General features: G+C 42.7%; 1 protein-coding gene across 1 annotated transcript in view; it reads right to left on the bottom strand.

Moving 5' to 3' along the window:
* Positions 1-12,439, bottom strand: part of adamts18 (ADAM metallopeptidase with thrombospondin type 1 motif, 18) — a 56,524-nt gene that overhangs the window by 22,458 nt on the left and 21,627 nt on the right. Inside the window, exons 11-15 of the mRNA XM_061068536.1 lie at positions 11,146-11,241; positions 9,413-9,561; positions 3,180-3,352; positions 2,066-2,196; positions 107-230 (exon numbers count right to left, since the gene is read on the bottom strand). Coding sequence (XP_060924519.1) covers positions 107-230; positions 2,066-2,196; positions 3,180-3,352; positions 9,413-9,561; positions 11,146-11,241 — 673 coding nt within the window. The remainder of the gene's footprint in view (positions 1-106; positions 231-2,065; positions 2,197-3,179; positions 3,353-9,412; positions 9,562-11,145; positions 11,242-12,439) is intronic.

The following is a 12,439-nucleotide window of genomic DNA, read 5'->3' on the forward strand; positions in this document are numbered from 1 at the left end:
GAAGTGAATCAGACCATTAGAAGTGTCTGTTTCTGTTTGTCTGCTTAAAATCTCCCTTTGGCTTGAAGAAATGTACAGACTCAGTACAGACAAAGACCAAGATTACCGTTAGCCCTGTGTTGTAGGGTGTATTGTCCCTTGAAGAACTTGCAAGTGGAGTTGTCTCCCTTACAGACTCCGCAGGCGTCCAGAGAGGCCTTGGAGCCCAGAGTCTGGTCACAGCCCACTGCCTACACACACAAAAACACATACACAAAACAGACCCATACCATCAATGCCAGCAGTGCTCCAATATACAGGTAAGAACAGTTTTCTAAAAGTAGCCAGTAGTCAGTGGCATTAACTAATCTGTTCCATCTCTATTGACATCTGGTGTGTCACATGCGATCCAAGGCAGCAGTTAAAATGCTAAGGTGAATTCACGTCTCTGCTCACAAAATGAGTTGTTCCTTGGGCCCTTATGCATTCTACAAGCAATTAGATGACATCTTGGCAAGAATGACTCCTTAAAGGACAGAGTGTATGACCAACAACATGACTGGTCTTGACAACTTGACAGGCTTTCAACAAATGCCCACTTTAACCCAATTATTTACTTTTTCCAGATGGTAGTTAATTGGGATTACATACCCCAAATGTCCACTGTAATCATATTTTGCACTGCTGTAAAATAAATACAGTAGGTCAGAGAGGAACAAGGGATTTGGTCTTGTGTCTTAACATGTGCCTTTGTTTATCTTCATAAATGAGGTTTAGAGATTATAACAGTTGCGAGTGTCATAAATAAAATCACAATTAACAGCAAAAGTGAAGTTGACTCAAGAACAAAAAAATGACACTTGATTCAATACTTTGTAGAAGCACATTGTGCAGCAATTACAGCTTTTCTTCAAGCTTTGCACACCTGGATTTGAGCAGTTTATCTCATTCTTCCTGGCAGATACTCTCTAGCGCCCTTAGATTGGAAGCATCTGTGAACTGCTATTGTCACGCCTGTACACAGATGTTCTATGTGGTTTAAGTCTGGGCTTTGGCTGGGACACTCAAGGACAGTCACAGACTTGTCCCAAAACCACTCCAGCTTTATCTTGGCTGTTTGCTTCAGGTCACCAATGTGCTGAAAGTTGGACCGTCGCCCAAGTCTCGGCTCTCATCCATTCTACCGTCCCCTTTAAACTGTCTTTCACACACTGACCATCAGCAGTTGTGTGTAATAGGTGAATTGAGAGCCACTAAATGTTGGACTTTTTTCAATCTGTTTCAATGCCTACCCCATAAACTCTTTAGCAAATCAAACAAACAGAAAGTAAACTTGAGTCCTGTTCAGGTCCTAATAACTTATGATGAGTGTTGGTGTTTATTGTGAGTAAGTGTAAGTGTAGGAAGGCTTGCGAGGGAGTGGGGTGGAAGGATAACCCGACAGCTCTAATCCTGAATCAGCGGCGGAAATAATGAAAGTAGTGGAAACCCTTTATTGTTGCTACTGTTTCTAAACAAATAGGACATACTGCCTTGTTCACGTTAATGGGCTCTCCTTTGTCATCCAGCTTAAACCCAAAATGTTTTCACTTCATCCTCACTGTCTGTTTTGCTCTGTTAGTGAGTAGGGGTGGGGCCTGACCCTGGGCCTGTGTGTGTAAACTCCGCCTCACTCCCAGGCTCAGAGGAGAGAAGCGGCACAACTCGCTGTTGGTGACATTCTCATAAAAACAAACACGCATGTAAACCCAATGGGCAATTTATCAAGGTCCTGACATGATGTTTATATATTGTACGATAGATAGATATAGTAATTATCGTCACAAGCCTCATGCCAACATCATCATTCAGGGCTGCTGAGTGTAGATTGATGGACAGAAATAGCAATTTCATCAATTTAAAATTATTTCTTTTGGACAATGGTGTTTTGATAAAGTAAAGGGCTCTAAATAATGTCTCTGAATTGACTGTATCTCAGTAACTGAAAAAAAGGTCAAGGAACACATTTTCTTTCAGCAAAGCTATCACACACACACACACACACACACACACACACACACACACACACACCCAGCAGTATATGTACCTCACAGACTCCATCAATGCAGACATCTCCCTTGTAATCAGAGCAGGTGGTTCCATCTTTGACCTTGCTGGACATTGCAAAGAAGAAGTCAAAGTCCTCTGCAATGCAGTACAGCATACAGATGTCTTCATCTGCACACAAAATATACAGAACAGTACATACAGGAAGTTAGAATCATTAGAAGTCACAATTCAGTCAAGTTCTACTATGGCCTGCTACTTGTGAAGTTCTAGTAGCTACTGTTCTGCAACCTGTTACATAGAGTATATGCAGCTCCTGCTGAGGCTGAATTGGAAAAGACAGGAACTGACTATGACTGCACCCAGGGGTACTCACGTGGGGCAACAGGTTTACTCTGTAGTTCAGATCAGTTATCACAGACAAGTCTCTGCAGCCATCTTTGATTAAAATAAATGACGGTGAAGGTGACTTGGCCCAAGGTCCCAGAAGGCAGTTCAGAATCTGTTCCTCTCTACATCACCTCCCATTCATCAACAGCTTAAACAGGCCTGGGACGACAGCCAAACACACAGCTCTCCTTCATTTCACTCCCTCTCTCCCTTGCTCTGTGTAACAAAGCTGGCCCGCAGGCTTCCTTTTTAAATCTATCCCCACTGTGTCAGAGGGTGCAGGTGGCTACATGTCTCCTATGCACATTACACAGAATGATAGTTTCCTCGAGCTTTTTGGCCCTAATCACTGCAGCAGTAAATAGAGGTTGGCATTACAGAAACACTTTATAAGGGAGATTTGGACGAGAACAGTACAGCAGGATGTAGAATATAAAAGTTCTAGAGAACTAAGACATGAAGACGCTTGCCCTGAGGAACTGCAATTCTGTGTTTATGTAGTGGGGCTTTGTACTCTATACAATGAGATATATTTTCGTTTGCATTATGTGCCAGGAATACAGTAAATCAAGGTATGTCTTTGTAATCCCCGAGAAGTAATGCCAGTTAATTCACAAAATAATATGCTGTAAATATTCTTTAGCTCTAGAAGAATACATCCACTACATCCTTGTGAAAAATAATACATTTAATATAAATGCACCACAGGACTAGACAGACTCTTCCTTCTCTTCTTTTGGGGTCTGATCAACCGCTCATCTTACCGTCCACTTTGGTGTAGGGCTTCCATTTGTAGTACCAGCCCCTGAAGGGCTTGCTGTTGTACTCGGCACACTGTTGGGCCCTGAAGTCCACGGCGTTGAGGGGGCATGGCCGAGTGTTACACAGCTGGTTGAGTCGACTGGAGCCCGAGCAAAATTTACCATTGTTTTGTGGCCTGAGCAGAAAAAACGGCAGGGAAGAAGAGAAGAAACAAAACGTTTACAGATTGGGATTTGACCCATTGGAGACTCTAAATTGACCATAGGTGTAAATGTGAGAGAGAATAGTGGTTTGTCTCTATATGTCGGTCGTGTGATACACTGGGGAGCTGTCCTGAGTGTATCCCACCTCTTGCCAAATATCAGCGAGGATTGGCTCCAGCTCCCTCCTAGACTCTCAAAGCTAAAGCGATATAGATAACGGATGGATGGACATTTGAGCCACTGTTTTAAATTGTTGCCTGGCTCAGACCGAATGAAGGTGCAGTTTCCACTTGGTGTCTTCACTGACTGCTTTGGTAACCTTACAATTTTCATGCACCCGGTAGAGAAAGAGTCAGATTTTCAGTTCTTGTCGGCTTCCACAAATAACATTTAACCTGTTGAATATGTTTTTGTTACCTTTGGAAAAGAACAATGCTCGTTTCAGTGTTTCCAGTCTTTAATCTAAAACAAGCTAATCATCTGCTGCTTCATAATTAACAGACAGACATGATATGGATTTCCATCCTTTCATCTTAATCTTTAAAAAAGTGTCTATTTCAAAAATGTCAAACTTCCTTTTCGCTTCATCAGACACTATGCCAAACAATACGCCCAAAATAATTGTGTTGTGAAATGATCATTAAGTTTACATGTTAAGTCAACATCAGAAGTGCTGCTTTCATACATGAAAATTGCCCCATCTCATCTGTTAGTTGATGTTTACCCCTGATGTCCATGAAGTGTAAATTTACAGTTCAGGGTTTTGAAGAAACAACAACATTAAAGCTAGTGATGGTTTCTGTCAAAAGAAAACTGCCATGCCATGTCAGCGGATCCTGTGCGCTCTGCTACACCAACACCTCTTAAAATACAGGAATGAATGAAGGTACAGAACATAAATAGATAAAGCATGCTTTAATGTGCATCATGAAAATGATGAAAGTCATCGCTACTTGTAAGTAAGAGACAAGTCTTGAATGTCTTAAACATTAGGATCCCATGTTGGATTTCAGATGCTTTCTGGACTCATGTCTTCCAACACAGCCACCAACAGAGAAAATTGAGTTTAGCTATTTAGCAAAGTGGCTGCCACAGAAAAAAAAAACACACACACACAGACTGTGGAACCATGCTGATCAAACATGTCTAATAAAAACAACTCACAAAGTTTTACAGTGTAATGGAGGAATTGGGGAAAAAAAGGGCCTAATTGTTAACACAAGGAAGACAAATCATCCAGACACGGGGTTCTTTTGAATGTCCTGTGACACTTTATGTCTGTGTGAAACGAATGCGAGAAACAATCAGAAGCAAAAATGCATTTTGTTGCCTCCCTGCGTTTGACTCCAACTGTTCATCCCCTGCGTTCGGACCTGGACTCAATCACAGAGTGACTTAGCTGCCAAGAGTGATGGAGCTCCACTGAAGGTGTGTGTATGTGTGTGTGTGTGTGTGTGTGTGTGTGTGTGTGTGTGTGTGTGTGTGTGTGTGTGTGTGTGTGTGTGTGTGTGTAAATCTGCTCTGCGCTGCTCTTGCTTCCCTTGGTGAGGGGGAGATTTGGCCCAGGTTTTCATAGCCCTGATCCTATTAAGACTTAGCGGCAGACAAACGTAGTCCATATGGTAATGTGCTTACGGCAGACCAGTGGGGGACTACCCTTTATACTCCGTCAGCCAAGGCCTTCTGATCAGAGGAGCATAGAAGATGGAGTTTACTTTAGAAGGGAGCTGAATGCAATTCATGGATTATGTACTGGCCCTGAGTTTCACAATACTCCCGGTCTTCTGCACCCTTTTGCCTCCTCTCCCTAGATCATACATTCTCGGTGCAACTGTAAATCTACTTCCAGCAACAAGAGCGAAACCAGATACAACAGGTTCTCGGGTTGTGTATCGATTATTCTTCTTTCAGTCTCAACACCCAGCTCCAATACAGGACTCCTAAGGATGCTCTAATGTCCCGGGAGCCTGTTAAATCAGCCTGGCGACAGAAGCTGAGACTGAACTCCTGTAGGTCAGAGGTCATCGTGTCTTGTCTTGTCTCCTTGTGTCACCTGCTCCATCCCGGCCCCTCTTACAACTTCACACACAGATTCATATTCTGCTACTGTGCTGCAGGCATAACCCCTGTTAAACACCTTTACAAGACGATCAGGAGACCCCGCCAAACAGGGGTCTGTCTGAGCACCTCTGCTCTCTCACCGCACACCCCCGCTCTCTTTAAATCGAGTGTGTGACAAAATATGCTCCCTACAAAACCAGGTCAAGATCGTGAACCTAATCTCCCAGGCTTGTTGGTGAGGATTAGGGTGACTGTGTTTGATCTGGCAGGTGGTCTACGGGGTAATAGAGGAGAGTTGGAGGGAGTGAGAGAAGTGGAGAGGATTCTTTTTCCGTCTTGGAGCAACTCCCTGACTAGAGGGCTTTAATTGGCTGATCACATGAACTTCTTTACGAGACTGAGCAAACGATAAATGCTTCCCTCATAAAATAGTTTGAGCAGAATCAAATGATCTAGCTTTAAGATTGCTCCTGCTTAGCAAAGATGTTGTGGTAGCGCAGAGGGGAAAATGTACAAGAGTCTGTCATTTCAACTTTATACGGGTACATATAAATATAATTTATGCATATACATTAAGTACATATACTGCAAGTTTGACAAGAATCTAAATGTGTTCAAAAGTGGAAAATGTTTACGATCGTTCCAGAGATATGACAGGGATACCCCAGTCTTTCCAGACAGTTCAGTGTTAGGGTGAAGATGATATTAGAGACAAGCTGTCAGATTGAGGGTAATCCCTCTTGCTCTGCACAGATTAGGAGCAGAGGGGCTGTTCCAAAATAATTGCAGAGATTAATGGGGGCAAACACATTCTGGATGTCATGAGTCAGGGACTAAAAAATGACTCAGTGCAGTTAGAATGATTGTGTTTACGGAGTTCTTTCAGTGGAGGGTTTGTGTTGGGGTGGCAGGGTTGTGATGTCCTATTTAGAAAAACCCCAGTCTAATTTTTCACGTTAAAGTTCTTGGGGGATCTGACAACTAGTTGGCTCATTGTATGCATTTGATCATGATATCATGATGTGACATTATTGGATTTAATATTCCACCCTCACCATCGTTGCATCCCCCCTCTGCCCCACTGAACCCATAACTCACGTGTTTAGCGGTAGCAGCTACAAAATGCTCTTTACTGCCACAGGAATGATAAATGAACCTGACAGCTAACCTGGTTTAAAGGGCTCTGTGGCCCTTTTTGGTCTGCCAGTCATGGTGTATAATGTGTATCATATGAGGGCCGGTCAGCCTCTGAAAACGTCTTTGATCCGTCAATGGGGATTAAGAGACAAGTCGCCTGTGACGGACAGAGCAGCCACATCAGTGTCTGCCCAGTGACTAAGTAAGCAGTGATGAAACTGGTGGAGTAAAGAGGACTGTGCAGTTTGTGAATATAGGAATGGCCATTTTAATCAAGAAATAAATTCAGGTTTTCTGAAAAAGATGTTATTAACTTGTAGCCATAAGTTTGAAGTCACTGAAACACTCAAACTGTTGAAGTCATAGCAGAAGTCGCAGTTGGAATACAGTTGAAACAAGATCAGCATAAATGTAAGTCCTGATTTGACCTGAGGTATCAACTTGAATAGTAGAGTTCATACCTGTACCAGGGCCCAACAGTCCCCTTATGAAACCACAATTAAACTAGATCTGCCTTAACATGTTCTATTCTTCTCATCAAGATGAACGTGATTTATTCTCTGAGAAATAAGTAAAAATATTGAAAAATCTGGGTGGGAAAGTGGGAAATAAAATCTTTGATACAGATCAACACAAATTGAATATGTTCTTCCACGACCCACCCCTCCCAAAATTGCATGTAAATCGGTCAACTAGTTTTTGAGTAATCCTGCTTAACAAACACACAAATGCAGACAAGAACATAACCTTCTTGTTGGAGGTAATTTAATGAAATCCAAGCCCTGAATGAAAGTGAATGAATTCTTGGTTGAGGTTCAAGGGTAAAGATTTAATTTAAGATTGAGCCCTGAAATCTGTGCTTATGTGTAAACACTAGTGTGAGTATTTTGTGTAACATTTTTGAATTTGTAAGAACTGAAGAAGTTTGTTTTGTTTTTAAATTCAAAGGTGACGATGTGTGGTGCGTAAGAATTTGAAGTTACTGTAATTTCATTTTAAGTTAATTAGAAAGATTTATCATAGAAAGCAGAAGAACTGTGATAAAGAATAAGAAGGGAAAACTATTTGTGGATGGACTGTGTGCAGTTGAAATTACAGTTACTTCATTTATACAAATATTTCTGGAGGCTGTCTTATAAACGGCAGGATATTGTCAAGGTGCATGAGTTGTGTGAACGACTGTTCAAGTCACATGCACAGACTTGGTTGAAAGTCGGTGAGTAGGAACAACAGTAAATAAGAGAGCGACTGTGTCCCTGGTATCTATTTTCAAGAGGTAATCCTCTCACCTGTACTTTAACACACAGAGACACAGCATGTGGTCATGCATGTAGGATTGGATGTGACATGCCCCAATGATCTAACACGCTATGACTAATTCCTATATGATGGCAATCATTAAGTGTACTAACCAATCAGCAGATTCTTTGTGATTAAGTTTGAGATCTGTCCACAAATCAAGGTGGTGCCTTGGATGTTATTGTCTTGTTATCCTGTGCCTGTGCGCTCGTGCAGAAATATGAGTCCTAATTACCAATGCTGTTTCCTTTAATTGTTTGAGAGTCATAAGTTTTTTCTTTACTTTTTACAAAACTACCCAAATCTGACATGACACTTCCTCGTGTGTGACGTGTGAAGCCGATAAAATTAAGGGATCTATATATATGTTCCACAGACAGAGATTTCTAGATGTAGATATGAATAAGATTCACTTGACAGCAGGCTACAAACACAACAAAGAGAAACATCAGAGTGGCTGTAAAAGACTTTGTGTTAGCAAAATTTCCTCTTGATTGCTCCCAGTGGGGGAAATAAAAAAAACACATTTAATTGCCTCCACCATCCCCATCATGTGTCTGCTGGTTAAAATATTTGAAACCCCTCACAACAAAACAAACATTGCGTATAATTGCAACTTATTTGTGAGTCTATAACAAGATCTGTCAGAGTGACTTACACACACCGTCCTGCAAAGTAAAGGATGGGAAATGCCTGAATGAATGAATGGAAATCAGCAGAATAATCATTTCTCTAAATATCACATTGCAGAGAGCTGGCTGTATTGGATTTAAAGGGATAAGTGTTGTAGGGGCTGGCCAGCAAACTGCAGCCTACGACTATCAATTATTTGATCTCACCATAGCAACAGAACAACAATAAATCTGTCCTGTATTGTATGACAGTAAAAGTCACAGAGACATTTTATACACTTCCCGAGTGGTTTGGGGAATACCAACTAGTGGCTGTCCGTCTGTCATGAAAGACAACTATAAGACAGTGAATCTTTCACGGGTGCGTAATGACGAGCACAGAGCCCTTCGCTAACAAAGAGCTATGCACTGTGGGATCTGGGTCTGTGGAAATATGTAGAATTATGTTTGTGTGAATGAGCAGCAATAGGAGACGTTCGCTGGCTGTATTGGCAGCTCAGGGAGAAAAAAGCAAGCTATTAGGAGGTTTTCCTCGTCTGGAGCATAGGCAGAGATAGTCTGTCTCTCTGTCTGTCTGTCTGCCTGTCTGTCTGGACTGTCAGCCTGACTGATGAGAGCCGCATGTGTGTGTGTGCGCACACAGTATGTGTGTGCATGTCTATGCTGACAGCAACCTGGCAGGCAGCACTTTCAGGTGTTCAGAAAGGAAGGACTTTGGGACACACGGCCTTCAAGAATTACTTTCTGGCCCGAACAGCCACTCAGATTTACATAGTAGAAGCAGCCACATGACCTCATGAATCACTTTGTCATCTGCTTGGCTCGTATATCCATCCAAAGGCATTAAAAGGGAGGTGATGCATATGATAAGAAGACTATGCGAGTGTGTGTAAATGTATATACCTTGGGCTGGTGCAGGAGCGCTCCCTGTACATGACCCCCCCTCCACAGGTCCTGGAGCAGTCGGACCACTGGGACCAGGCAGACCACTGGCCATGGACCGCCCGGGGACCATGCTCCCCGTATTTCACACACTGCCCCCGCCGACACCACTGCGGAAAGGAGAGACAAGATAATGAAAGAGGAGAACAAGACCCACGTAAATAGCTTTCCTATCAGGACTTGAGCATTGGCTCAGGCGTCTTCCCTGAGTTTCCTGGTTTGGATAAATGCCCAACACCACACCTGGACCCCCAAGCACTACAGCCAAAACTCACACACACGCGCGCACACAAACACACACATACTGTGAACCACACCCGTACCGAGCCAAGCCAAACTCTGCACAACCACAATGTCACCTCTCCCTCTTTCTAAATATCAAATGTCAATATGTGAAGGAGTGCAGTTGATACGTGTCCAGCTGAGAGAACTTACAGTGCATAAATGCTTTTGCAAGTGCAGACTGTACAAGCATGATAGATACTTTATAGATTATTGATATAAGTAATTTTCTGTTCATCCAGTAAGTTTCCATTTAAAAGGATTGAGTATGAGCTGCCTTTTCAGGTTTCGAAGATTTGCCCTTGCTCCTTTCTTAACTTGAAGGATTATTGCTCATTCTTGCAGATTTATAGTCCCTATCAGTTATTGAAACAGCTTAGTGACAATTAACTTCCTGACGTCACTATAACAACGGAGGAAGTGACAGGAAATGAGCAGTCAGACGTTCAGACAAGTTGTAAACATGGCAGCAGTTTAGACAGGTTGGGTCTGTAAACTGTGATAGATGTTGATGGACCATCTGGGTAAGGTTTGCCCTTCGTCGGCCTGACTGATGATTTGTTTAAAGGACTGGCTTTGAAAAAAAACACTTACTTTCTTTGTTAAGTAACTCAGATGAAATGATCAATACGACTTTCTTTCCAGTGCAGTGAATATGACGCTTGCAGCAGATGCTAGTTAGCTCAGCTTATCACAAAAGCTGGAGAAACATATAAGATGCAATTTACAAGTTGTACAAAAACTAAAGTATATAGACATCAAGTTGTGGTTTTTTGATGTTTTATGATGCTATGACGACTTCTTGGCTGGAAGCGATGACTCTGGAACTGTGTCGTCACACTGAGCATGCCGGGCAAACAGCAGAGACTCCAACACGGAACTTTACTCAGCTAAGGTAATCTAGCAGCACTGTACCCTAATAATAATCAAAGTGTAATTATTGGATTCTTCTCAGCTTCGTATGAATCAAACGTATTTTTACGATTCTTAGTGTCCAATGTTGAATTGTTTATATCACAACCACAATATGAACACTGACAAACACATTATGATAGTTTTCTTTCCCTCCTGACTACACATGCTCTCTCTCTCTCTCTCTCTCTCTCTCTCTCTCTCTCTCTCTCTCTCTCTCTCTCTCTCTCTCTCTCTCTCTCTCTCTCTCTCTCTCTCTTGCATCAAGATCAGGGAAGTGAGATCCGATCAGAAGTGGTCAATGGACAAACTTATTCATGATGGATATTCATTCCGGGTCTGAACGGGGCAATGTAAATATTATGTATCCAAATACTGACACTATTTGGTCAATATTTTTCAATTAATAACTGATTGTCTAAATGATTCACTCTATAATCAATATGATTATAATGGTGTCTGATTGAATGGCCACTGTGAACAAGCTTGTCTTTCCTCACCATGTCCGGACCACAGCTGGTTCCTTCTGCAGCAGGCATGAACTTGGTCTCACACCGGTGTCCGGTGCGGTGGCACCACAGCGACTTACAGATGTCCTGCCAAACAAGACAAGCACAAACATACAGGATAAGACAATCGTCAAAAATGGGGTTTTCTGTGATCATTAGTTTGGCACCTCTTGGCTCTGTGTTCCTCCCCTCTGTCCTCCCTCCTGACCTGACAGCACCTGCTTCTTGGAAGGACCACCATTGCTCTGGTTGATAAACCCCCACTGCTGCGATAACCAGGAATAAGCTTCTGCACAAAGCCTCCATGTCCAATCTAATCACTGTACTTCTTTAATGAAACAAGCTATAATTGCATGTGTCATCTGACCCAACAATACAGAGACAGAGCGAGCGAGTGAGCACAGAGGGAGAGCCGAGGTCGAGAGACAGGCGGCAGAGTCTGGCAGCGCGCCCGACTGCAACTGGCAACGGGAGAGAAACCCGGACGGAGGGAGGGTAAGAGCAGGAGAGAAGGCCCTGGTGTGTGTGTGTGTGTGTGTGTGTGTTGAGTTTCTGTCTTCACTTCTCTGACACCAAGCAGGTGGTTGACAGCCACACCACCATAAAATACAAATCTTTCTACATGAGCCCATCAGGGAGAAAAAAAGCGAGGCGTGTGTGAAAGGCAGCCCCAAATCCACTGTTAATCAGTGTGTAGATTAATGTACCACCCACTGACTAGCACACAGGTCAAAAAGGAGAAATGAGAGAAATGCAGATGTAGTGCTTGATCTTCTGTTCGCGAAACGTAGCCTGTCATGGGTGCTAATCCCTCATATATATACGATTTGGCAAAGTCGATTTCCCAGCAATTACAGCCCTGCTAGATGAAAGCCTGTGGTATTTTAAACAGCATTTACATGTGAATCAGAGTCACTGAATGCACTGAACATAAAGGCTTATACCAAGACCATAAGGATTCAGTGGGGGCTACATGGGGGGGTTCCCATTCAAATGATTGAATGCATTTTAATGGGGGGTCAAATGTGAGGGGGGGTCGACGTTGTTGTTGTACAAAGATCATGCTAATTAATAAAGAGCCAGTTTAGTACTGCATGGTTAGAGCCTTAAAGCACACAATCCCAGCCCCTATACGATCCAAGTGCTCAGCCTCATTACTGGAGCCTCATCTGGTGCACTGTGTGACACATGAATAAGAATGCATTAACATGTGTTGGCGTCCATGTAAAGCCAGATCTGCTCAACTGCTATACTTAACCAAATGCACCAGCCAGGGATAATCTAG

This window comes from Limanda limanda, chromosome 3 (genome assembly GCF_963576545.1).
Source record: "Limanda limanda chromosome 3, fLimLim1.1, whole genome shotgun sequence".
NCBI classification, from domain to species: Eukaryota; Metazoa; Chordata; class Actinopteri; order Pleuronectiformes; family Pleuronectidae; genus Limanda; species Limanda limanda.